The sequence below is a fragment of the Erinaceus europaeus genome, chromosome 14 (assembly GCF_950295315.1).
Source record: "Erinaceus europaeus chromosome 14, mEriEur2.1, whole genome shotgun sequence".
In the NCBI taxonomy this organism is placed as follows: domain Eukaryota; kingdom Metazoa; phylum Chordata; class Mammalia; order Eulipotyphla; family Erinaceidae; genus Erinaceus; species Erinaceus europaeus.
The window spans coordinates 930,795-958,159 of record NC_080175.1 but is presented as its reverse complement, the minus strand read 5'-3'; the positions used below and the strand labels follow the sequence as shown (position 1 = coordinate 958,159).

The window sequence follows — 27,365 nt, the reverse complement described above, 5'->3', positions numbered from 1 at the left end:
ACATGGACTGTCTTGAGGACATTGTGAGCACAACGGTGGCTAACCCCTGATGTGGGGGCGGTGTGAAGGGGCTGGCGTAGGGCTTTCCTGGGGGGTGCAGTGTGGAGCAACCTCCCTGTAATCCCTGAAGCCTTTAGATCACTGGTAGAAAAGTTAAAAATAAATACATCTTTTTTTAAAATATTTATTTAATTTATTTATTCCCTTTTGTTGCCCTTGTTTTATTGTTGTAGTTATTATTGTTGTTGTCGTTGTTGGATAGGACAGAGAGAAATGGAGAGAGGAGGGGAAGACAGAGAGGGGGAGAGAAAGACAGACACCTGCAGACCTGCTTCACCGCCTGTGAAGCGACTCCCTTGCAGGTGGGGAGCCGGGGTTCGAACCGGGATCCTTATGCCAGTCCTTGTGCTTTGTGCCACCTGCGCTTAACCCACTGCGCTACAGCCCAACTCCCAATAAATACATCTTTTTAAAAGCATGGTTTTATTTATCCTGTATAGTGCTCACTGAGCTTTTGGAAACTCAATATTTTTTTTTAATATTTATTTATTCCCTTTTTGTTGTCCTTGTTTTTTTATTGTTGTTGTTACTGATGTCGTTGTTGTTGGATAGGAGAGAGAGAAATGGAGAGAGGAGGGGAAGACAGAGAGGGGGAGAGAAAGACAGACACCTGCAGACCTGCTTCACCGCCTGTGAAGCGACTCCCCCGCAGGTGGAGAGCCAGGGACTCGAACCTGGATCGTTACGCCGGTCCTTGTACTTTGCGCCACCTGCGCTTAACCTGCTGCGCCACCGCCCGACTCCCTGAAACTCAGATTTTTTTTGAAACTCAGATTTTAAATACATCTTTTTCTCCCCTTTGTATTCAATAGCACAGACAGAATTTGAGAGGGGAGGAGAGATGGAGAGGGAGAGAGACTCCTGCAGCCCTGCTTCACTGCTTGTGAAGCTTTCTCCCTGCAGGTGGGGACCTGGGGGCTTGAACCGGGATCCTTGGGCAGGTCCTTGCACTTAGTGCCATGTGTGCTTAACCGGTTCACCTCTGCCAGGCCCCTAAAACTCAGATCTATGTGTTTCACTTAGCAAACTTAGCAACATTTTTGTCATGTATTTGAGTGTTTTTCCTGCTCTATTTCTGTTCTTCTTTCCTATGTACTCAAATTGCATCTCTATTGGGTCTTTTGACATTTCCCCACAGGTTCCATTGGCCTCCACAGTTCTCTCTGGGGGCTCAGTGCCAGCACTACGAATCCACTGCTCCTGGAGGTCGTTTTCTCCATTTTATTGGACTGGTCAGAGAGATTGAGAGGTGGGGTGTGGGGAACTGTGAGGCTGAGGCTGAGCACGACAGTGTGGACCAACTATGGAAAAACGGGTACCTGAAAGTACAGCCCCCTCGTCAGTCTCCCCCACCTCGGGGTCGAGCAGTGGTGGGTAGTCTGCCAGCTCCCCCTGGCTTCTGCTTAACCAAGCACCGGTATGCCTATATAGGGATTGGTTTGATCCCATTCAAAGCTTTGGTCTATTTACATAAATCACTTTTACATTTACATAAAGCACCACACTCCCTCCAGGGCATTGGTGGTTTAGTGGTAGAATTCTCACCTGCTCTGCCCCCTCCTTGTCACACCCTGATCTCCCACCAGTCACTTTTCTCTCCACCCTCTCTATGTCACATCCTGTTTCCACCCTACTTGGAGAGTATAAAAACAGCTGCTCTTCTGATTAAAGACACTTGGAAATTGCTTTCCGGCTCCGAGAGTTCCAGAGTGTATCTCCTACGGAAGTTAGTGCGGCACGAGTTCCTGATCCCTCTCCCACGCAGCAGCCTAGATCGGCTCCAGTTGAGTTCTCTCCAGCCCAGAGAGCACTGGCTCGGGAAGAAGCATCCTCAGGCTATCCCGGCAGAGCAGGAGGCCCTGGCTATCCAGGTTTAGTCCCCGTGTCAGTCTCATGGGCCCCACATCCTCTCTATCTCAGCACAGCAGTTCACTTCCTTGTTCTCAAACTGGTTGGCCCACTGAGCTAAGGTTACATTGGATCGACCTTCTCGTGGTGCATCCCGTGAGTCCCCATTCATTGGGGAAACTGACGATCCTTCCTAGCCGACTGAATCCACATGGATCCCAATCACCTTCAAAGCCAGCAACAAGCAGCTCCTGACAGCTTTCAACCTGACGCTGTTGACTGGCTACGGAAGAAGGGCAAATGCTAGAAGAAGAAGAACTGGAAAGACCCTCACCATTTCCTGTTTCCTGCTCTCCTGACCATATATGGTGTAAACAAGTAACTGTCTCTGAAGACCCCCAGCGGCCCCCTCCTCCCTTAACATTCCTGACCATGTCAGGCTAGGCCATAGCCGCCCTGTTCCTCCCCCAACCTATAAAAACCCTTGCTTGCCATACAATAAACATGCTGTTCATAGGCAAAGAGCGTCCTGGGGGATCCTTGGTTTCATCTCTTGCCGCGATCCGATCTGCAGGGAAAGACCCCCAGCGTGCTCACCCCTGTTGCCCTTGATTTGACCCCTTTGGCCCCCTCCTCTGATGCGCAACAGAGTGGGTCAGCTGACTCGGTCAGATTGAGAAGCGGGGTCCTCGTCAGGACCCTGACAGTGGGGAAGACAGAGAGGGAGAAAGAGAGACACCTGCAGCCCTGCTTCACTGCTTGTGAAGTGACTCCCCTGCAGGTGGGGGGAGCCGGGGCTCGAACCCAGGTCCTTGTGCTTTGTGCTGTGTGCACATAGCCGGGTGCACCACCACCGGCCCCTCTAAAGACTTTTTAAGTTCTTTTTCAACCTTTTTCTTTCCTTCTAACATTTCCGGACACAGACTCACTAAAGCTCATGTGCATTCATTCACACACTCTTTCTCCCACCCATTATCTCCACTCTGATGCTGGCTTCATTCCACACAGTCCTTCTCCCACCCGTTATCTCCACTCTGAGGCTGGCTTCATTCCGCACAGTCTTGTTCTACAATTTCCATTTGGTTCTGATTTTCATAATTTCCACTGAGGAGCTAATAATTTTCAAGTCTTCATTTAGTGTTCAAATATTTTTCCTTTACTTCACCCACTATGGTTATAACATGCTCTTTAAGTCCATGTTCCTAACTCCAACACTTTGAGGCCATCTTAAAACTGTTGTGTGTTTCCTCCGAATGAGAAAGAGAGAGAAGGAGAGGGAGAGGGAGAAAGAGAGAGAGAGAGGGAGGGAAGAAGGGAGGGAGGGAGGGAGGGAGGGAGAGAGGGAGGGAGATGTTAGAGCAGCAGTCTGCTCGCACGTCTGCGTGGCTGGGAGCTGAGCTCGTGGGACCACATCTATACCCACTAGAATTATTCTCAGCCGACCAGCTCTTCCCCTTGAAGCCGCGTCACGTCTTCCTGTGGGGAGCCCTGTGCACTGGCACAGCCGACGGGAGACACCTGGATCCACGTCATCCCCAGAGCACAGCGACCTTTGGTTCCACTTGGCGATGAACACGGTCCATGTAAACTACCTCCACCCTGAGGACCCAGATGTCGCCACGTTGTGTCATTTTCACCGGGCTGGCTTCGCGGGCGGGAGACAGACACGACCAGGGACTCATGGCTGAGCGGAGAGCAGTATTTCTTTATTGATGAGCAGGGAATCAGTACAACAAACTAATCTAATCTAATCACAGCCCCATTCTGTCCTGCATCCTTCTCTGGCGGCAGCATCAGGAACCCAGGTAGTAAGTACGTTGGATCGGGGGCGGGGAGAAGTGAAGAGCACAAACCAGCAAAGACTAAACCAAAATCTCCCGGAGGCAGGGGGAGTGAGACCAAACCAATGTGACAGAATGACCATGTAAATAGACCACAACGCCAAGCACTGTAACAGAAGGGCTCTCAGAAGCAGAACTAGAAGCTTACCAACAACGTTGAATTCTTTAGTTCAGCCAAACTGCTGAGTCTACCCCAAAGCCAGTGTGGACCAGGGCTGAGCCGGACCTGGGAGGAACCTTTGATCATCTTTGTCCTGCGTGTCGACTTGGCTGGCAAGAGGCAGGTCCAGTAGTTAGCTGGCCACTTGTTCCCTCGAGTTCTGTTCAGACATCACAGATCTGGGAGGCCTGAGCCCTGCCGAACTCAAGACAGACTGGAAGATGTTCAGAGAAGCCGAGACTAAGACTCAGCTCCGTCCAGGAGCAGCAGGGCACTGGCGGTGTGGACCAGTCTCAGCATTGGCTTCCTCGGGATGCCTAGACCACAGGCAGAGAAGCCACAGTGCCCAGTCTGCCACAGGCCCCGAACTCACGTCTCTGCGGCTTCCCTGTCTCCTAAGACGTCTCTCTGGGGCTTTACCCAGACTCCTCCCCACCGTGTCCTCCCTGCTCACTGCTGGTCTCTGTGCTGTGACTTCTCCTCTACTTAGAAGCACACCAGTGACAACGTGTAAGGCCTGTGCAATGAGGTCACAAAGGCCCTGTGTGACCTTTGTTGACTTTGTTAACAGGGGCCAAAAGCACACTCCCAGGGCCGTGCACACCCAGGGTCATGCACACCCAGGGCCATGCACACCCAGGGCCACGCACACCCAGGGCCACGCAGAACCAGGGCTGTGCACACCAGGGCCGTGCACAGCCAGGGCCATGCACACCCAGGGCCATGCACACCCAGGGCCACGCACAACGAGGGCCGTGCACCCCCAGGGCAATGCACACCCAGGGCCACACACAACGAGGGCTGTGCACCCCCAGGGCCATGCACCCCCAGGGCCATGCACACCCAGGGCCATGCACCCCCAGGGCCATGCACACCCAGGGCCATGCAAACCAGGGACATGCACACCCAGGGCCACGCAGAACCAGGGCTGTGCACACCAGGGCCGTGCACACCCAGGGCCATGCACACCCAGGGCCATGCACACCCAGGGCCACGCACAACGAGGGCTGTGCAGCCCCAGGGCCATGAACCCCCAGAGCCATGCAAACCAGGGCCATGCACCCCCAGGGCCATGCACACCCAGGGCCATGCAAACCAGGGACATGCACAGCCAGGGCCATGCACACCCAGGGCCATGCACACCCAGGGCCGTGCACACACAGGGCCATGAACTCCCAGGGCCATGCACACCCAGGGCCGTGCACACCCAGGGCCGTGCACACCCAGGACCGTGCACACCCAGGGCCATGCACACCCAGGGTCATGCACACCAAGGGCCATGCACACCCAGGGCCATGAACACCCAGGGCCGTGCACACCCAGGGCCGTGCACACCCAGGGCCATGCACACCCAGGGCCGTGCACACCCAGGGCCATGCACACCCAGGGCCGTGCACTCCAAGGGCCATGCACACCCAGGGACGTGCACTCCCAGGGCCGTGCACACCCAGGGCCGTGCACACCCAGGGCCATGCACACCCAGGGCCCTGCACACCTAGGGAAATGCACACCTAGGCTCTCACACACCTAAGACCTCACACACCCAGGGCCTCACACACCAGGGCCTCACACACCAGGGCCTCACACACCAGGGCCTCATACACTGAGGGCCTCACTCCACTGGCTGTCGCCTCACACACCTGTCCGTCTTGAGCACCACCCTGTTCCTGGGCCTGGCTGCTCCCACGTCTGTGCCAGTCTAGCAGTGAGGCCTGGTGGGCTGCCTGGATCCAGACTGGTGTTTTCTGTTCTTGGATAACCCCCAGCACAGGCACTGCCGTGGTGCGGTGCGTCTGTTTCCAGTGTTCTGCGCAAGCCCCATCACTGTTCGAAGACACGTTGCATCGCTCTATCACGCACCACAATCCCCCATCCTGCACCAGCCCTGGAGCTTCCACAGGCTGCTGGAACCATGGCCTCCCACGTGACAGGGTGTGCACTCTACCAGGTGAGCTCACACAGGTGAGCACCCACAGCTGTGTCAGGCCACCTGGTCAGGGAGCATCCTGGGAAAACATCCTGGGACAGGGGCTGGCAGGACAGCCGGGGTGAGGGGCGTGGGGGGACAGCTGGCCCTGTCCCAGGTCCCAGGAGCATCCTGGATGCCCATGGCAGGCAGGCGGTCACCCGTGACAGATGAGGGGCACACAGGGCAGGCCACGTGTGGGGCCTTGGCCAGCAAGCCCGGGGCGGGTCAGAGCAGGAAGGTGGCAATTACAGGGACAAAATGCCCCGAGGAAATCAAGGCGGAGACATTAATCCCCGACCCACAGGTGCCCACTGTCAGACGGGGGTCAACAAGGGGCCGAGTGTCACCGTGATTCCCCCCAACCCGCCTGATCTTCACGGAGCGTCCTTCTGGGGGGCCGCCGCCCAGCAGGTGCCGGCCGCCGAGTTTTATTAGCAGATAAGCTCTTTATACTGGGGCCATATTGCGGCGGGCCGGACGGTCCTGTTTGATTGTCTCGGGTTATTGAAAATCCGGCCGTACGGCCGGGGCCCCCAGGTCGCCCCCCGCCTGCGAGGACATTCTCATCCTTCCCTGTTCAGCGGCACCGGGAGAGCCCGGGGAAAGATTATGACTGTAATATACTTAAATCCAATTTATTTGCCTGGCCAGGAACTTCCACCCCACACAATTGCTTCCCAGCGAAGATGTTGTCTTTAATTCTTCTGTGACGGGGGGCTGGGTGGCGGGTGGCGTGGGGCCCAGGGAAGCAGGCGGTGGTATCTGGCGGTGGGGGGGCAGCCACTGGCCCAGGTCCTGGTTCTGCACCCTTGCAGGCTTTGTGGGGCCAGTCCCCGCTGCACGTGGTTTATGGGGGGCGGGGACCACTCACTGGGGGAGACGGCAGGGACAGCCCCACGAGAGGTCCGAGCTGGGCTGTCGCTCCTGGCCGGGGCGTCCCCACACCGCGGTCAAGGTCTGCTTGGCCTCTGACTCTTGGTCCCAGACTGTGCTTGGCTGTGGTCTCAGGGGCACGGGAAGCAGTTTCGTTGATTGGGCTCTGCCTGGCGCCAATGGCGGGCAGAAGGGCAGACATGAGGGCCGGACCCCGTGTTCTGGGGAGTGTCCAGGCGCTGCTTGGCCAGACTGCCTGGCTGACCGTCTCCGTGTCGCCCGCCACCGAGGTCTTGGCCGGCACGATCCCGGCGCTCCGGGCGGCCTGTTCCACCTCTCATTTCAGGAGACGGAGAAGGGGAGGGAGAGGAGAGACCGCAGCACCGCACCACCGCTCGGGGAACTTCCCCTGGGGTCCTGATGGTGCCTCCCCTCTGCGCAGGGGCTGGACGCAGGGTCCCTGGCCAAGTGTGCGCTCCAGCAGGTGCCTCATCTCCGGCCCTGCCGCCAGTCCACGCAGCCCAGAGCTCAGCCCCCGAGCCCGCCGCTACTCTCAGCACCAGCCTCCCAGGGAGGTGTGAGGGATGCTGACTCGGGGCAGGGTCCAGCAGGCGGGGTCCAGCAGGCGGGGAGGACTGGGACCCAGGGAGAGCTGGGACCGGGTATGCCAGCCCACCTGGGACAGCCCCCTCGGCTCTGGATGGAGGGACAGGCCCGGACACCCAGTGACCACAGCCTGGCCCGGCCTGGCCGCTTCCCTGGGTCACAAGCTGCAACGTGCTCGCTGCTGAAACTCTCACACAGCCTACTGGGGACCGTGGCCTCGCCAACCTGCCGTCGCCAAGAGCAGCTGTGCTGGCCTGGACGGGGTGGGGGCAGGGAGTGGCCCCGGGGACCCTGGCTCTCTGGCAGCAGGAGGCTGTACCCCATCTCTGGGCACCTCAGACCGTGAGCGCTCCCTTGTCCCGGGCTGGCGCGGGGCCCGAGTGGGGACTCCAGCCGGGCACCACATCCTGGGTGACCACAGACGCAGGACTCAGAGGCTGGACCCAGGATCCCAGCCGCCAGACCCCCGCCCTAGCCAGCCCTGCGAGTCTGGGGAGCCAAGAGTGTCCCCCGGGGCGGGAGCTGAGCCAGGGAGCCTTTTGCAAACTGGGTGCTGGGCTAGGAAGCAGGAACCAGTCTGTCCTTGGGGCCACCCCCACAGGCCCCTGCTGGACAGCTGGACAGGGGACCATCCTGAGTCAGAGGGTAACACGCCGGGGTGAGGTCTCCCCCTCCTCAGGCTCCAGAGGCCATGCTGGGGGAGGGCACCTCGTTCTACACAGCCTCACCTCTCCCCGCCCCAGGAGCAAGGAGCCAGGCCCACAGGACTGGGAATGGGCAAGAGTCCAGGCTTCAGGAGTCTGGATGGACCCTGCCGGCCCTGCCCAATGCCACTGACCCCCATGGGGGTGAAATCGCATGGCCCAGCACAGCAACTGGGAAGGTCAGAAACACACACCCCAATTGGACACCCAGAACTTTACTCCAGAAACTGCTCTGTGTGTGGTGGGGGGGCTCCAAAGGAGGACACAGACAGGAAGGGTCAGCCCACGGGCACCATGCCCAGCCACACCACAATGTCACCAGGGTCACCCACACCGAGGCCAGTGTGCCCCTGTGGGCTGACACCGTAGGGGGTGGGCAGGCAGGACTGTCCCCAGGGAGCCCGGCTGCACGTGTGGGTGCCACGGGCATCAGGACTGTGCTCGGGAGGCAGGACAGGCCGCCAGCAAGTCAGGGCAGTGCCCGGGTGCTCACTGCCTGCTGACCAGGACCCTGCGAGCCCAGCACCAGGGCTGCCTTTCCTGAGACAGACACAGACAGGCAGGGAGGGAGAGACACCTGTGTGGAGCTTCTCTTGAGGCCACGGGCCTGATCGCTGTGCCAGGGTTCGAGCCCGGGCCACATGCCTGGCAGAGCACGTGCTCTGCCCACCGGGCTACCTCTCCAGCCCTTTCAGTGGCTATGACTAGAGAAACAGACAGACAGACAAGAGGGAGGCCCTGCAGCTGTCCACGGTGCTCCTGTGGGCGTTGGCGTTCACACTCCCTCCGTGAGGCCTGCACTCCATCCCGAGTCCCAGCCCCTCGTCCACATCAGGACTCAGACGCACGTCTCTTCTCCTCCCGTCTCCACAGCACAGCCTGGGACCACACCCCTCTCAGAGGGGCATGCACACCCCCTCCTCTGCGCCCTCCTCCTACATGAAGCCCTCCTGGATTGCCACACCACCATCCTCCTGGCCTGGGAGCCCCTGGGTAAACCCGAATGCGAGTGCAGCATCTGGGAAGAGACCCCAGAGCCCAGGTCCCCCCGGGTCTCCCAGAACCCTGTGCGCTAGGCCAGGCAGCTCCTGGACCTTCCAGAACCAGGACTGCCATGGCCCGCTCCACGGTCAGACGCCCGAGAGAAACAGAGACGTCTCCTCATCACTGTAACGGGATTCTGGGAGCTTCCGCTGGGGGGTCACACACGAGAAGGGGACCCGGTGATTAAAACGCCACTCACAGTCTGACGCCACCTTACATACAAAAATAGGTCTTTTTATTAAAAAGGGCGAGTGCTCCCCACACACAGAGCGAGGGGGCGTGAGGCAGGAGAGGGGGAGGCCTGAGGTGGCCAAACAGTCAGGACCGCACCCCCGGGAGGCGGACACTGCAGTCCCCGGACTGCCCTCGCCGGCGGCTCCTCTCCCCACGGCACCTTCTACCGGGTCTCCGCGTGGCTGAAGTGTCCCTGCAACGAGAGGGTGCGGCTCACTCGGGCTGCATCCGCTAGACTGGTTAGAGAAGGGGGGTCGGGCGGTAGCGCCGCGGGTTAAGCGCACATGGCGCAAAGCGTAAGGCTCCCGGTTCGAGCCCCCGGCTCCCCACCTGCAGGAGAGTCGCTTCCCAGGCGGTGAAGCAGGTCTGCAGGTGTCTGTCTATCTCTCCCCCTCTCTGTCTTCCCCTCCTCTATTTCTCCCTGTCCTATCCATCACAACAAAAATAATAACCACAACAACATTAAAAGAACAAGGGCAACAAAGAGGAAAAGTGAACTCGTGGTGCAGGCACTGAGCCCCAGCAATAACCCTGGAGGCAAAGAGAGAAAAAAGGGGGCCAGGTGGGGGAGTGTCTGGTAAAATGCTCACATTGCAGTGCACAAGGACCTGGGATCAAGGCCCCGTCCCCCATCTGCAGGGGGAAAGTTTCACGAGTGAAGCAGGGCTGCAGGTGTGTGTCTCTCTCTCTCTGTCTCTCCCTCTCTATCTCCCTTTCCCCTCTCAATTTCTCTCTGCCTCTATCCAATAATAATAATAATAAAAGAATGTTTAAAAAAAGTGATTTGGGGTCTGGGCAGTGGAGGACTAGGTTAAGAGCACAGAGTATGAAGTACAAGGATCCAGGTTCAAGCCCCTGCTCCCCACTTACAGAGGGGACACTTCACAAGCAGTGAAGCAGGGCTGCAAGCGTCCCTCCCTCCCTATCTCCTCTCCCCTCTCAATTTCTGTCCTAGCCAAAAATAAAATAAATAAAATAAAAAATTTTTAAAGTGATTTCACACACACACTCACTCACTCACTCACTCACATTCACACTCACACATTCACACACACACACATTCACACACACACTCACACACACACACACACTCATTCACACACACTCACACACACACACTCACACACTCATTCACACACACTCACACACACTCACTCACATGCTCACACACTCACACACTCACTCACACTCACTCTCACACTCACACACTCACTCACACACACTCACACACACACACTCACACTCATACACACACTCACACACACACTCACACACACACACACACTCACACTCACTCACACACACTCACACTCACACACATTCACACTCACTCTCACACACACTCACACACATTCACACACACACACACACACTCACACACATTCACACACACACTCACACACACACACTCACACACTCACACTCACTCACACACACACACATTCACACACTCACACACATTCACACACACTCACTCACACACACTCACACACACATTCACACACACACACACTCACACGCTCACCCTCCTCCCCAGCGCATGTGGCCATTGGTGAGGGACAGTCTGGTAGGCGTGGGGCTGCTGGGCGTGGGGTCCCTGATGCCAGGCGCCCAGCTGGCAGACATGGGGGCAGGGGTCCTGTCTCTGGCCTCCTCTTTGTGTGGGAGAGCCCGCCACAGGAGCCGGGCAGGACCCCGGGGGCAGGGAAGCGGCTCAGGATGCACATGCCTGCACACAGACTACCACACTTGTGGCCCAGGGTTCGAGCCCCAGAGTCACACGGTGGCACCGCACACGGCACCGGGCAGCTCCGTGGCCCAGGGTTCGAGCCCCGGAGTCACACGGGAGCACCACACATGGCACCAGGCAGCTCTGCGGCTCAGGGTTCGAGTCCCGGAGTCACACGGGGGCACCGCACGTGGCACCGGGCAGCTCTGCGGCTCAGGGTTCGAGTCCCAGAGTCACACGGGGGCACCGCACATGGCACCGGGCAGCTCTGCGGCTGGTGGTATGGCGCCAAGGTGTCTCCTGCCTCCGAGTGCAACTGGCCAGCCAGGTCACCCACCGGCCCCGGGCACACCAAGACCCCGTTCACGCCCCACAGGTCATGATCTCATCGATCTGAGGGGAAAGAGAGCCGTAGCGTTCCTAGTGGGACCCTGCCCGTTCACCCACACAGCAATGGCGGCCCTTCCTCAGACAGAGGGCAAGGCGAGGGCATCCAGGAGGCTGCCCACCGGGACAGGAGCCCAGGACAGGAGGGTGCAGGCACTCCGAGTCAGGCTAGAGAGAGGGAGGTGGAGGCCCTGGGCAGGGTCACGAGCCGTGAGGCTGCAGAGAAACCAGGCGTGAACCGGACGAACAGACGGACGGACGGACAGCAGGAAGGCCAGTGCCAGGCTGGGGCCGAGCTCAGGGGGGCAGGGCTACTGCACGGGTGGGCTGACGCCCCATGGAGGGCCCAGGTGAGAACATGCCAGGCTCCTGGCGGCCACCCTCACAGCCTCTGTAGCCTTACTGGGCCCTGGGTTCGAGTCCAGCAGCAGAGGAAGCTCCGCGGGCAGTGGAGGCATGCTGTGGTGTCTCTCCTCCACTGGCCCCTCTCCCTCCCTCCCTCCCTGTCTCTCTGGGTCTGAGTAGGGTCAGCTGGGCAGGGGTGAGGGGGGCAGAGCAGCACGCGGGACAGGCCCGGGCACCGCAGGAAAAGGTGAAGGAGCAGAAATAAAGCCATGGCCCGCTCGTCTCTGTGGCCGGGCTGCAGCCTGGGCCCCGGGGAGGAGCCCCGGAATGGAGCCTCGCGGCTAATGAAGTTTTCTGGAATTCCCTTTGCCATCCTTGGCGGTGATCCACGCTTAAGCGCCGTTCCCTGGGACCCGCATTGCTAAAAATACTGTTTGCTTTTTATTTAACTCTGAACCTCTCGGTGCGCTGAATACAAAAATAGCGTCTTATGATTTGAAAAGCTTAGGAGGGAAACCAGCTAGGTTATTAGAAGAAGACGTACGGGGCCGGAGGCTGTTCAAATAGCGGGAGGCGCGACTCCCCAGATCCGCGTTCCGAGCTTTATTTACATAAGACTTTCAGAAAGAGAGGGTGCAAATACTGGGCCGCCCAGGCCTGGCGAGAGCTTACTGAGAAGAACTACGACTAACCGGGACCTGGCGTTTTCTGAAATTTAAATGAGAGAGGCGTCACAGGGCCAGTGATGTGCCGACACGCCACGCGTGTGTGGCTCTGGGCCGCAGATCCCCTTCCCGGAAGCCGGGGAGGGTCGGGGGGGGGGGCTCGGAGGGGGGCAGCCCCGCCACACAGGTGCCGCCGGGCAGACAGCGTGGGCAGAGGACGCACAGCTATGCGGCCACTGCTCCCCCCTGCGTGCCCGAGCTCAGTCCTCCAAGCAGGACAGAGCACAGGCACCTGGGCTCTGCAGCGGCGGGTCCAAGCGAGGTTAGAGGGCTGATGCAGGGCCGCCGGCTGGTCCCCAGCACTGGCTCAGAAGGGGCAGAGTCCCTGACGGTGAGTGTCCCGGCCTGCGTGTGGGTGTGCCCGGCGTGTCTTGACAGTCACGACATTGGGCATGGGGACCGGGAGGCACGCCTCCCGGAGCAAGTGTGAAGGGGGCTGTGCTTACAGGCTCGTGGGGGCCCCAGATGAGCAGGGTTCCCTCGGGGTGAGCGGTCTCAGGCCGGAGGCCAGCTCGGCCTAGCCCCGGAGCTCCCGGCCGCCGGCGGGACCCGACCCCAGGCATCTACTCTCGCTTGGCAGAGGCAAATCCCACAGCTCCATCAGCTTCCCAGGGCGGAACCAGCCACGCACACTGCTGCTCCCGCATGGAAGGTTCTAAAAGATGGTTTATGGGAGCCGGGCGGTGGCACAGCAGGTTAAGCGCACGTGGCGCAAAGCGCAAGGACCGGCGTAAGGATCCCGGTTCGAGCCCCCGGCTCCCCACCTGCAGGGGAGTCGCTTCACAGGCGGTGAAGCAGGTCTGCAGGTGTCTGTCTTTCTCTCCTCTTCTCTGTCTTCCCCTCCTCTCTCCATTTCTCTCTGTCCTATCCAACAACGACGACATCATCAACAACAACAATAAAACAAGAGCAACAAAAGGGAATCCATACATAAATATAAAAGGTGGTTGATTTATTTTTATTCTATTACTATTTATTTTCCCTTTTGTTGCCTGTTGTTTTATTATTGTTGTTGCTGTCATCGTTGTTGGATAGACAGAGAGAAATGGAGAGAGGAGGGGAAGACAGAGAGGGGAGACACCTGCAGACCTGCTTCACCGCCTGTGAAGTGACTCCCCTGCAGGTGGGGAGCCGGGGGCTCGAACCGGGATCGTTATGCCGGTCCCTGCGCTTTGCACCACCTGCGCTTATCCCGCTGCGCTGCCGCCCGAGTCCCTAAGAGGTGGTTTTTTTAAAGACATCTTTGTTTTGGATAGAGACAGGTTGAGAGAGAATGGGGAGGGAGAGAGGAGGCAGGCAGCTGCAGCCCTGCTTCACACTACCCAAGCCTCCCCTGCGGGCGGGGAGCAAGCATGTCCCCGAGGAAATAATAAATAAGCATGTCCCTCGGCGTAGGCCCGAGCGGGTCCTGACGTCTGGACAGAGGGGCGGGAGTCGCAGAGGCTGCCAGAGATTCGCCCCCGGAGTCAACGCGAGCCAGAGGCAGCCCCACCCCACCTGCCCCACGGGCCCCCCTCTCTGCCTCAGGTCTGAGGGCGGTGAGAGTCGCGGTGGCAAAGCCGAAGGTCTACGTGGCGCTACACTGCTTCCTGTTTGCAGAATCCATGGCGGCCAGCGCTCCTCAGAACGGTCATTCATGGCGGGGTGGCAGGATGGCAGGATGACGGGGTGGCCGTCTCCCCCCACACTTGCTCTGGGCCTCATGGCATATGACACCACCAGGCGGCCTCCCTGGCCCACTGTCTACTGCACTTACTCAGGGGGCAGGAGACAGACAGAAAGAGAGACAGACAGAGAGCACGGCTCCTCCCCACTGTCATCCGGGGGCTCCCATGTGGGGCTGGGGCTTGAACTCGGGGCCTCACCAGCAGGAAGATGTGTGCCCTGCCCGCTGAGCCACCCGCCCTCCTGAGCCTGCTCTGAGGGGCCTGCATTCACCCAGTATTCCCACGTCCCGCTGTGCCCCCTGCCCTTGGCCCTGGCAGAAGGCAGGAAAAGCCCCATGGGACGGCTCTCCCCGGCCCCTGCTCACTGGACACGCGGCCCCTGGGTGAGCAGTGAGGGGCAGGGCTGTAGGTCCCACAGGAAGACCCCCGGGTGAGCAGTGAGGGGCAGGGCTGTAGGTCCCACAGGACATGCGGCCCCCGGGTGGGCAGTGAGGGCAGGGCTTTAGGTCCCACAGGAAGGCCCCCGGGTGGGCAGTGAGGGCAGGGCTGTAGGTTACACAGGACACGCGGCCCCCGGGTGGGCAGTGACGGCAGGGCTGTAGGTTACACAGGACACGCGGCCCCGGGTGGGCAGTGAGGGGCAGGGCTGTAGGTCCCACAGACAGACTCCCGGGTGGGGAGTGAGGGGCAGGGCTGTAGGCCCCACAGGACACGCGGCCCCCGGGTGGGCAGTGAGGGCAGGGCTGTAGGTCCCACAGGAAGACCCCCGGGTGGGCAGTGAGGGCAGGGCTGTAGGTTACACAGGACACGCGGCCCCCGGGTGGGCAGTGACGGCAGGGCTGTAGGTTACAAAGGACACGCGGCCCCGGGTGGGCAGTGAGGGGCAGGGCTGTAGGTCCCACAGACAGACTCCCGGGTGGGCAGTGAGGGCAGGGCTGTAGGTCCCACAGGAAGGCCCCTGGGTGGGCAGTGAGGGCAGGGCTGTAGGTTACACAGGACACGCGGCCCCTGGGTGGGCAGTGAGGGCAGGGCTGTAGGTCCCACAGGACACGCGGCCCCCGGGTGGGCAGTGAGGGCAGGGCTGTAGGTCCCACAGGACACGCGGCCCCTGGGTGGGCAGTGAGGGCAGGGCTGTAGGTCCCACAGGACATGCGGCCCCCGGGTGGGCAGTGAGGGGAAGGCTGTAGGTCTCACAGGAAGACCCCCGGGTGGGGAGTGAGGGGCAGGGCTGTAGGTCTCACAGGAAGACTCCCGGGTGGGCAGTGAGGGGAGGGCTGTAGGCCCCACAGGACACGCGGCCCCCGGGTGGGCAGTGAGGGCAGGGCTGTAGGTCCCACAGGACACGCGGCCCCCGGGTGGGCAGTGAGGGCAGGGCTGTAGGTCCCACAGGACACGCGGCCCCCGGGTGGGCAGTGAGGGCAGGGCTGTAGGTCCCACAGGACACACGGCCCCTGGGTGGGCAGTGAGGGCAGGGCTGTAGGTCCCACAGGACACGCGGCCCCCGGGTGGGCAGTGAGGGGAAGGCTGTAGGTCTCACAGGAAGACTCCCGGGTGGGCAGTGAGGGGAGGGCTGTAGGCCCCACAGGACACGCGGCCCCCAGGTGGGCAGTGAGGGCAGGGCTGTAGGTCCCACAGGACACGCGGCCCCGGGTGGGCAATGAGGGGCAGGCTGTAGGTCCCACAGGAAGGCCCAGGCACTTACAGATTCACCAGCCAGGCATCGGGGGCAGGGCTGGGCCGGGCTCCCTCCGCCGCTCCCGAGGGCCTGTGGGCAGATCACACATGAGGACACACCGCGGGGTCACCCAGCTGACGGGTGGGGCGCGGAGACCTACCCCCGAGCGAGCCAGGCCCCCGTTACTCTCCGGTCTCGGGGCCGGGTGGCCGTGCTTCTCCTCGGGGCTCCAGGTCACCTGCGGACAGTCCCATGGGGGGGTGGCCCCGTCCGGCCGCCTGCACGCTCGCTTCTGAAACAAAGGACGCCCAGGTCAGCTGGCTCGTACAGCGGGAAGCAGGCTGCTCGGGTTTGCCTTCTGGGAACTTCCGGGGCGCACAGAGCCCCGTGGGGTGAGGGGACATGTCCTGGATCCTTCAGGAACCACCGTCAGTCCCGCTCAGTCTCATGACTCCCAGCGCTGACACTGCTGGGCTTCCTAGGTCTGAAAGGTCACTGGAGGCCATCCTGGGCGGAAGCCAGAAAAGTACTGGGCTGCCCTGCTGGCGCTGGACACGGACAGACGCTGGACATGGGCAGACGCTGGACACAGATGCTGGACACAGACAGACGCTGGACACGGACAGATGCTGGACACGGAGAGATGCTGGACACAGACAGACGCTGGACACAGACAGATGCTGGACACAGACGCTGGACACAGACAGACGCTGGACACAGACAGATGCTGGACACAGATAGACGCTGGACACAGCCATATGCTGGACATAGACAAACACTGGACATGGACAGACACTCGACATGGACAGATGTTGGACATACACAGACATTGGACATAGACGCTAGACATGGGCAGACGCTGGACACAGACACTGCACATGGACAGACACTGGACACAGGCAGACGCTAGACATGGGCAGACGCTGGACACAGACACTGCACATGGACAGACACTGGACACAGGCAGACGCTAGACATGGGCAGACACTGGACATGGACAGACACTGGACACAGACACTAGACACTGGACACAGACACTATACATGGACAGACGCTGAACACAGACACTGCACATGGACAGATGCTAGACATGGGCAGACACTGGACACGGGCAGACGCTAGACACGGGCAGACACTGGACACAGACACTGCACATGGACAGACGCTGGACACGGGCAGACGCTCGACATGGACAGACGCTGGACGTCTTGCCTGAGAAGTCAGTCGGGTGAGCACATGCTGTGTGGGGCGGAGACACAGCCTTGCTGATGGGCCGTGAGCCACGGGCAGGTGACTGGCCCCGGGTCCCAAGGACCCCAGTTTCCCCCGGGCCACTCACAGGGCCAGTCTGCCCCCCCGGGGGAGCGGGCGCTCGGCCTCTGGAACAGCTGCTCCCAGAACCCTCCGGGGTGGGGGACAAGGCACCTGGGCAGCGTGCCTGCTGACAGGAGGCCAGTACCACCCCTCGCCAGTGCCAGCCTGGGTCCCAGACGAGTCCGCGGCCCTACGGCTCTTACGGGCGGCTCCTGACCCCAGTCGCCCACAAACCTTCGCCGCGACTGCCCCCGGGTGTTGGTCTGCATTTAGTGCTTTTACTTGGCGCCGAGGCTTCGAACCTGCGGACACCGCTGCTCCCAGGGGACCCTTCAGGAAGAGATGGAGAGGGAGACGGGGGAGAGAGACTGAGCAGGAGAGACAGCACAGGATGCCCCCATTCATAAAGATCGAGCTGGTGCTTCCAAGCAGTGCCAGCCTCGAACCCAGGTCCTCACTCACGGCGAGTGAAGTATGCATTCTCCGTGATGCTTCTAAAAGCGGTGGTGCGCCTGGTTAAGTGCACACATTGCTGTACACAAGGAGCCGGGTTCAAGCCCCGGGTCCCCACCTGCAAGGGCAAAGCTTCGTGGGTGGTGAAGCAGGGCTGCAGGTGACTCTGCCTCTCCTTGTCTGTCCCCTCCTCCCCCCTCAATTTCTCTCTGTCTCTGTCCAGAGTAAATAACTAAAGGAAATATCAGAGAGGGGCTGGTGGCACGCAGAGAGAGGAGAGGGGAGAGGAGGAACCCTACCTCCCTTCCCTGCACGCACGGAGCCCTTCCCCTCACTGGCAAGCCCGGCTCCAGGCCAGTGGGGGACACTCCTCAATCGGCTGGTGCTGGGAGAGAGCTCAGGACAGACACAGGACCTGGACGCTTGGGGCCCCGGGTCTGACCCCCCGCACAGCAGGTGCCGGCCTCTTTCTCTCAGAAGCCGTAGTCCACTACAAAGATCCAATGCTCTTAACATATGCGGCAGACAACACGGCCCCAGCCTTTACGAAGCAGAGAACAGAGACGACGCAAAACACTGAGAAGCAGGAGTGCTGGGTCACTGGGCTGCTTCCTCGAGACCCCCGCGGGCAGCGGTTCAGCCCAGACAGGCTCGGGGGGCGGACGACACCAGGGCTTGAGGCCTGATGCCTGGCAAGGCTGCGGACAGAAAGGGGGCAGTGCTGGAGGGCTGCAAACTGGGGCAGCCCCTTTGGAAGACTGTGCGAAGAGTCTTCAGCAAATAAGCACGTAGGTGTGAGCCGGCAGCCTGCTCCCGGGCATTCATCCAGGGGGCACGTGCCCCTCCATGCCCACGGCTGCGCCAGTCACGGCAGCCAGAGCGGGTGGAGCCTAGATGCCCGCCCACAGATGACTGGATAAAGATGTTATGGGGTGTGTACTCCATGGAATACTACTCTGCCATCAAAAAAAGATAACATTGTGTCCTTTGGGACAAAAATGGATGGAACTGTGCCGGCTAGCGTGGGGGTACCTCTTCCCGGGCGCGTGCTCTCTGGGTTGGAGAGAACTCGACCGGAGCCAGCCTGGGCTGCTACTCACTCAGTGACTCGAGGGAGATGACCCAGGAGCCAAGCTCATGGTGGCAAGGCAATGCAATGTCTTTATTGATCAGAGAGCCCAGGCTTTTAAAGGGCAGACCCGGAAGTGGCAAGTCGGAAACGGAAATGGCTAGGAAAGGGGTGGAGAAAGGCAAAAGGGAGCTGGGAAGGTAGGAACTTCCTTAGCAACTGTTGCAAAGGTTTTAACTGGTGGGATTAATGTTACCCTGCAGGCAGGGAGGGTCTTGAGGTAGAAAGAAGACAGATCAAAGGGATGGAATGGGTGGGGATCTGTCAGGCAAAACAATGATTGTGTAGATAATAAGTCTGATAAGACGAGAGGATGGATGTCCCCTCAAGTCAAGCCCTGCCCAGCTCAACCACATCCTCACAATTTCCCGACAGAACTGGAGGTGACTGTGGCTAGAGAAATAAGCAAAGAAATGAAAGACAAGTGCCAGGTGGTTTCACTCACATGCGGAGTCTAGAGATCTGATTCACATGAACTTGCAAAACAAATAAACAAAAAAACAGATGCAAGCAAACTGTTTCTAAGACTTTGTGAGAACTCTGGTGGTGAACTTTGGGAGGCAGGAGGGTGGGGGCACAGAAGGGTGGTGGGTGCAATCTACAAACTTGTAACCATTACAGTCACACATTAAAAAAGGAATAACAAACAAATAAAAAAAAAGACCTGGCACTGGGCCGAGTGCCAGCTCATCTGGGAGGGCGCAGGCCTTCATGCCACGTGAGGCCCAGGCCCCACACAGGAAGCTCCAGGGCTGTGTTGTCTCTCTGCCTAAAGAGTAGGCCCAGGTGCTGGGCAGTAGCGCAGCAGGTTCAGCGCAGGTGGCACAAAGCACAAGGACCAGCACGAGGATCCAGCTTTGAGCCCCCAGCACCCCACCTGCAGGGGATTCGCTTCACAGGCGGTGAAGCAGGTCTGCAGGTGTCTGTCTTTCTCTCCCCGTCTCTGTCTTCCCCATCTCTCTCCATTTCTCTCTGTCCTGTCTGGCAACAACAACAGCAATGGCTATAAAGGCAATAAAATGGGGGAAAATGGCCTCAAGGAGCAGTGGAATCACAGGGCAGGCACCGAGCCCCAGTGATAAGCCTGGAGGCAACAAAAATGAAGAGTTGGCCCATCCAGGAGTGGAGGAATCATGCACAGGCCTGGTGCTGCAGGAAACAAAAGACTCCATCTGTCCCTGGGCAAGCTGAGTACCCTGGGGCCAGCTGAGTACCCCCGGGCAAGCTGAGAACCCCCGGGCCAGCTGAGTACCCCTGGGCCAGCTGAGTACCCCCGGGCCAGCTGAGTACCCCCGGGCCAGCTGAGTACCCCTGGGCCAGCTGAGTACCCCCGGGCCAGCTGAGTACCCCTGGGCCAGCTGAGTACCCCTGGGCCAGCTGAGTACCCCCGGGCCAGCTGAGTACCCCTGGGCCAGCTGAGTACCCCTGGGCCAGCTGAGTACCCCCGGGCCAGCTGAGTACCCCTGGGCCAGCTGAGTACCCCTGGGCCAGCTGAGTATCCCCGGGCTAGCTGAGTACCCCCGGGCAAGCGGAGAACCCCCGGGCGAGCTGAGTACCCCTGGGCCAGCTGAGTACACCGGCCAGCTGAGTACCCCCAGGGCAAGCTGAGTACCCCCGGGCCAGCTGAGTACACCGGCCAGCTGAGTACCCCCGGGCAAGCTGAGAACCCCCGGGCCAGCTGAGTACCCCCAGGGCTAGCTGAGTACCCCCGGGTCAGCTGAGTACCCCTGGGTCAGCTGAGTACCCCCGGGCCAGCTGAGTACCCCCGGGCCAGCTGAGTACCCCTGGGCCAGCTGAGTATCCCCGGGCTAGCTGAGTACCCCCGGGCAAGCGGAGTACCCCCGGGCCAGCTGAGTACCCCCGGGCCAGCGGAGTACCCCCGGGGCCAGGTGAGTACCCCCGGGGCCAGGTGAGTACCCCTGGGCAAGCTGAGTACCCCCGGGCCAGCTGAGTACCCCTGGGCCGGCTGAGTACCCCCTCGGCAAGCCGAGTACTCCCAGGCAAGCAGGCCAACAGGTGAACTGCTGTGTGCCTCAGTCTCCCCATATGTGGCAGGGCCAAGTTGCTGTGCCGTCCAGGTAGGGTGTGGCTACATGCAACCGCCGTCCAGCGAGCCCTGCGGCTACGGCCTTTGGGCAGCAGCACTGCCGGCACCCCAGGGACCAACCCCCAGCCTGCAGCTGCTCCCAACACACCTCCTCCCCCTCAGGCCTGTCCCAGCTCCTTGTCCCTGTCCCTCGGACCCCGTCCCAGCCAGAGCCACAGGGTGAGCTCGTGGAGGCCAGACTGGGCTTGTCACCCTGCTGTCACGCGAGAGAAACGCTGACCCCAGGGGGAGGACAAACGCGGGCTGAAGCCACTGGTGATGGCAGGGCCCCGTCTCACCAGCCCGGACCGACCCCACACTGCAGCTTGTCAGGCCCCGGACCCTCGGTGCCCGGCACCTGGGAGTGGGTGCTGCCGCAGGGGGCAGGGGGCAGGGAGCAGGGACAGGCGGGGACAGCGGGGACGGCCGTGCAGCTCGTGCAAAGCCAGAGCCTCCGAGCTGTGCAGATACTGCAGGAAGGCGGCTACAGGGCGCGGTAGACAGCATAATGGTTATGCAAGTGGGTGTCAGGGAGGTGCCAGGCCCCTTGGGGGAACAGCAGGCAGAGGCACCCTGCTGCCCAGCTCCCCGCCCGCGCCCGCGCCCGCCACTCCTGGCCACAGGCCGCCCTCCCCCACCACGCACCCGGCACAGCCCCGTCTGCCCGCTGCCGCCCCGGGGCACTGCAGACACAGGGCCCCAGCGCGCCCGCCGCCCCCACCAGGGCAGCCCCGGACACCCACCCGCTGCAGACCGGCCTGCGGGGGCAGCACTGCGCAGGCGCGACCCGGGGCGGAGGGCGGGTCCGACGACGCCACGCCCACCCGGCGCCCCACCCACCGGCTCCGGCCCCGCGTGTCACGTGCTGCTGGCCACGCCCCTGGCCTGGCTCCGCCCCCTCCCTCCGGTTCCCCGGCGCGCTCCCGCGTTCTCCGGGGCGGGACTGACGCGCCCCAGAGGTCGGGGACGCCGCCCTCCCGCCCCCAGCCCCCGAGAGCTCACCGCGTCCCCCGGAAGCTGCAGCTCCTCCGGCTTCCGCCGTCGCCAGCGGCCCAACAGCAGGGTGTCCATCGGCCCGAAGCCCAAGTCCGCCACGTGACCCCGAGAGCCAATGACCTGTGGGAGCACGCCAAGTCCACGCCCTCCCCGCGCCACGTGCTCCGCGCGAGCCAATGGGAGGCGGGGGCGGGATTTTCAGGCTCCGCGGCTCGGGCCGCTGGCTGCGGTGCGGAGATCGGGTCCGAGCGCGGAGGCGGCGGCGGCCGGCCGCTCCAGGACGCAGCGAGTGGCCGCCCTGGCACTTCTTCTGCCCCCAAGTCGGCGTCGGGGGTCCCGGGACCTGCTTTTTGGAGGTCATGCAACTTTTGACCACCGACTCGAGATGTGCGGGATCAGCACCCACCTCCTCTCTCTCCTGATTGGTCATCGAACCCTGGAGGCTGGCGATGGATGGCTCGGCCGGCCAATCAGCATGGGTGTGGCCGCGAGGGCCTCTGGGAGTTGTAGTCCCGGGGCAGAGCTGACTTCCGGTCAGCGCTGGGGCGCGGTGGCTCGGGGGCTGCCCAGCGGCCCAGCAGGCGGGAGGGCGGAGCCGCGCGAGCGGCGGCCCGATGGGCGGGCGACGGGCTGCAGGGACGCGGCCGGGCGCCGGGCGGAGGCCTCGCCGCCGGGACTGTGCAGAGCTGTGTTTCCGCTTCTTCTTCCCTAAGCACCGGGGTCCGTGCGCGCGTGACATCGGTCGGTTTCCACGTGACAGTGCGGCTTGAGCGCACGGGGCGCGGAGCGCAGGGACCCGCTGAGGACCCGGGTTCGAGCCCCCGGCTCCCCGCCTGCAGGGGAGTCGCTTCCCAGGCGGGGAAGCAGGTCTGCAGGGGTCTGTCTGTCTCTCCCCCTCTCTGTCTGCCCCTCCTCTCTCCATGTCTCTCTGTCCTGTCCAACAACAACGACAGCAATAACCATAATAGCTACAACAGTAAAACACAAGGGCAACAAAGGGGAATAAAATCTATAAAATGTTTAAACAATACGACCCGCTTCGATTTGATTTTGGAGACGGAGTGCGAAGCACCTGGGCTGATGCACCCGGGCCTCGGGTTTGCGCCTGGCCGGACCCTGACTGCCCCCGAGGCCGGCGGTGTGGACGGCGGGGTGACGGCGGTGTGGACGGCGGGGTGACGGCGGTGTGGACGGCGGGGTGACGGCGGTGTGGACGGCGGGGTGACGGCGGGGTGACGGCGGTGTGGACGGCGGGGTGACGGCGGTGTGGACGGCAGGGTGGACGGCGGTGTGACGGCGGTGTGGACGGCGGGGTGACGGCGGGGTGACGGCGGGGTGACAGCGGTGTGGACGGCGGGGTGATGGCGGGGTGACGGCGGTGTGGACGGCGGGGTGACGGCGGTGTGGACGGCGGGGTGACAGCGGTGTGGACGGCGGTGTGGACGGCGGGGTGACGGCGGTGTGGACGGCGGTGTGGACGGCGGTGTGACGGCGGTGTGGACGGCGGGGTGACAGCGGTGTGGACGGCGGTGTGGACGGCGGGGTGACGGCGGTGTGGACGGCGGTGTGGACGGCGGGGTGACAGCGGTGTGGACGGCGGTGTGGACGGCGGGGTGACGGCGGTGTGGACGGCGGGGTGACGGCGGGGTGGACGGCGGGGTGACGGCGGTGTGGACGGCGGGGTGACGGCGGGGTGGACGGCGGGGTGACGGCGGGGTGGACGGCGGGGTGACAGCGGTGTGGACGGCGGGGTGATGGCGGGGTGACGGCGGTGTGGACGGCGGGGTGACGGCGGTGTGGACGGCGGTGTGGACGGCGGGGTGACGGCGGTGTGGACGGCGGTGTGGACGGCGGTGTGACGGCGGGGTGACAGCGGTGTGGACGGCGGTGTGGACGGCGGGGTGACGGCGGGGTGACGGCGGTGTGGACGGCGGGGTGGACGGCGGGGTGGACGGCGGGGTGACGGCGGGGTGGACGGCGGTGTGGACGGCGGGGTGGACGGCGGTGTGGACGGCGGGGTGACGGTGGGGTGGCGGCGGTGTGGACGGCGGGGTGGACAGCGGGGTGGACGGCGGGGTAGACGGCGGTGTAGACGACAATGTCGATGGCGGCCTAGATGGCGGTGTAGACGGCGTCCCTGAGCAGCCTGGAGCCCCTGCGGGGATGGACAGCCAAGGGTCGAGCCAGGGGAGCGACCTGTTCGCAGCACCTGCAGCCGCGCAGCCTCTGGCGGGAAAGTTCCCTGGGTGGGCGGCGTCGGTGGGCGGCGTCGGGTGGGTGGGCGGCGTCGGTAAGTGGCATCGGTGGGCGGCATCAGTAAGTGGCATCGGTGGGCGGCATCGGTAAGTGGCATCGGGTGGGCGGCAATGGTTAGCGGCATCGGGTGGGCGGCGTCGGTAAGTGGCATCGGTGGGCGGCATCGGTAAGTGGCATCGGTGGGTGGCATCAGTGGCATCGGGTGGGCGGCATCGGTAAGTGGCATCGGGTGGGCGGCATCGGTAAGTGGCATCGGTGGGCAGCATCAGTAAGTGGCATCGGTGAGCGGCATCGGTAAGTGGCATCGGGTGGATGGCATCAGTAAGTGGCATCGGGTGGGCAGCATCAGTAAGTGGCATCGGTGGGTGGCATCAGCGGCATCGGGTGGGCGGCATCGGTAAGTGGCATCGGTGGGTGGCATCGGTTAGCGGCATCGGGTGGGTGGCATCGGTAAGTGGCATCGGTGGGCGGCATCGGTAAGTGGCATCGGGTGGATGGCATCGGTAAGTGGCATTGGGTGGGCAGCATCAGTAAGTGGCATCGGTGGGTGGCATCAGTGGCATCGGGTGGGCGGCATCGGGTGGGCGGCATTGGTGGGCGGCATCGGTAAGTGGCATCGGGTGGGCGGCATCGGTAAGTGGCATCGGGTGGGCGGCATGGGTGGGCGGCATGGGTGGTAAGCCTTGCTCTGCCTCCCCGAATCTGCGGACAGTAATGGGGGGCAGGAGAGGGTCTGCGCGGCCTGGGGCCTCTGCTGTGGTGCGGCCGAGGCCTGTGGAGCTGCGACACTGCTCCTGGCCACCCTCTCGTACAAAACAAATAACGCAAAGCGAGTTTTGAAAGGTAAGTGGAAACTTTTTTCAAAATATTTCATTCATTCGTTATATATTTATTTATTGGATAGAGACAGCTGGAAATGGAGAGACGAGGAGAGGGAGGGAGAGAGGCGGAGACACCCGCAGCCCTGCGTCAGCACTTGCAAGGCTTTTCCCCTGCAGGTGGGGACCAGCGGCTGGAATCTGGGTCCTTGCGCCCTGTGACATGTGCGCTCAGCCAGGGGCGCCGCCGCCCTGCTCCAGCGGAAGCTTTGGCTGACAGAACCCAGGGGCCCGTGTGGTGGCGCACCTGGTTAAGCACACACACTGCGATACGCAAGGACCCAGGTTCAAGCCCCTGGCCCCCACCCGCAGGGGGGAAGCTGCACGAGCAGGCTGCAGGTGTCTCTGCCCCTCTCCCTCCCTATCTCCCTCCCTCTTCATTTCTGTCTGTATCCAATCATAAATAAAATCTAATAAGCAACGTAGCCCAGTGGGTTAAGCGCCCGGGGACCAAGGCAAGGATCCCTGTGCGAGCCCCCGGCTCCCCAGCCGCAGGGAGTTTGCTGCGTACGCGGTGAGGCGGGCCTGCAGGAGTCGCTCCCCCTTCCTGTCTTCCCCTCCTCTGGATTTCTGTCTGTCCTGTCCAACAGCAGCAGACTGCGCTATGGGGCGGGCGGCAGATCAGAAATGAAAATAGGGCTACTGGGGGCGATCACGGCACTGCTACTGCTGGTGTGAGTGTGTGTGTGTGTGAGTGAGTGTGAGTGTGAGTGTGTGTGAGTGTGAGTGTGTGTGTGTGAGTGTGAGTGTGTGTGTGAGTGTGTGTGTGTGAGTGTGAGTGTGTGTGACTGTGTGTGAGTGTGTGTGTGAGTGTGTGTGTGAGTGTGAGTGTGTGTGTGTGTGAGTGTGTGTGAGTGTGAGTGTGTGTGTGTGAGTGTGTGTGTGTGTGAGTGTGTGTGTGTGAGTGTGTGTGTGTGTGAGTGTGAGTGTGTGTGACTGTGTGTGAGTGTGAGTGTGAGTGTGTGTGTGAGTGTGTGTGTGAGTGTGTGTGTGTGAGTGTGTGTGTGAGTGTGAGTGTGTGTGTGAGTGTGTGTGTGTGTGAGTGTGAGTGTGTGTGACTGTGTGTGAGTGTGAGTGTGAGTGTGTGTGTGAGTGTGTGTGTGTGTGAGTGTGTGTGAGTGTGTGTGTGAGTGTGTGTGAGTGTGTGTGAGTGTGTGTGAGTGTGTGTGTGAGTGTGTGAGTGTGAGTGTGTGTGTGTGAGTGTGTGTGAGTGTGTGTGTGAGTGTGTGTGAGTGAGTGTGAGTGTGTGTGTGTGAGTGTGAGTGTGTGTGTGAGTGTGTGTGTGTGTGAGTGTGTGTGTGTGAGTGTGTGTGTGTGAGTGTGAGTGTGTGTGTGAGTGTGTGTGTGTGTGAGTGTGAGTGTGTGTGACTGTGTGTGAGTGTGAGTGTGAGTGTGTGTGTGAGTGTGTGTGTGTGTGTGAGTGTGTGTGTGAGTGTGTGTGTGTGAGTGTGTGTGTGTGTGAGTGTGTGTGAGTGTGTGTGTGAGTGTGTGTGAGTGTGTGTGAGTGTGTGTGAGTGTGTGTGTGAGTGTGTGTGTGTGAGTGTGAGTGTGTGTGTGAGTGTGTGTGAGTGTGTGTGTGAGTGTGTGTGTGAGTGTGTGTGAGTGTGTGTGAGTGTGTGTGAGTGTGAGTGAGTGTGTGAGTGTGTGTGTGAGTGTGTGTGTGAGTGTGAGTGTGTGTGTGTGAGTGTGTATGTGTGTGTGTGAGTGTGAGTGTGTCTGTGTGTGAGTGTGTGTGTCTGTGTGTGTGTCTGTGAGTGTGTGTGTCTGTGAGTGTGTCTGTGAGTGTGTGTGTGAGTGTGTGTGTCTGTGTGTGTCTGTGAGTGTGTCTGTTAGTGTGTGTGTCTGTGAGTGTGTCTGTGTGTCTGTGAGTGTGTCTGTGTGTGTGAGTGTGTGTCTGTGTGTGTGTCTGTGAGTGTGTGTGTCTGTGAGTGTGTCTGTGAGTGTGTCTGTGTGTGTGAGTGTGTGTCTGTGTGTGTGTCTGTGAGTGTGTGTGTCTGTGAGTGTGTGTGTCTGTGAGTGTTGTGTGTGTGTCTGTGAGTGTGTGTGAGTGTTGTGTGTGTGTCTGTGAGTGTGTGTGTGTCTGTGTGTGTGTGTGAGTGTGTGTGTGTGAGTGTTGTGTGTGTGTGTGTCTGTGAGTGTGTGTGTGTCTGTGTGTGTGTGTGTGTGTGTGTCTGTGTGTGTGTGTGTTGGGCCGGGTGCGGTTTAGAGAACACAGTCTGTGTTGTCACCCAGGTTCATCGGGCTACTTTCTAGGAATCCTGAGCAGTGGGTCCCACTGGGTGGTTGGTGGGTGGGGGGCAGTTGGTGACATGGGCTCCTGACTGACAGCCAGGAGCTCCCCTCAGCTGGCTTCACCACCAGGGCCTGACTTGGAGTCTGGTCACCG

At 61.1% G+C, this 27,365-nt stretch overlaps 1 protein-coding gene across 1 annotated transcript; it reads right to left on the bottom strand.

Moving 5' to 3' along the window:
- Positions 1–9,308: 9,308 nt before the first annotated feature.
- Positions 9,309–21,979, bottom strand: C14H10orf143 (chromosome 14 C10orf143 homolog). Its single transcript, XM_060171085.1, has 4 exons — positions 21,852–21,979; positions 16,028–16,159; positions 15,895–15,957; positions 9,309–9,532 (listed from the first exon to the last, which is right to left on the bottom strand). Exons 1-4 carry the CDS (start codon positions 21,918–21,920, stop codon positions 9,503–9,505), a joined length of 294 nt encoding a protein of 97 aa, XP_060027068.1. The 5' UTR covers positions 21,921–21,979; the 3' UTR covers positions 9,309–9,502.
- Positions 21,980–27,365: the final 5,386 nt, after the last annotated feature.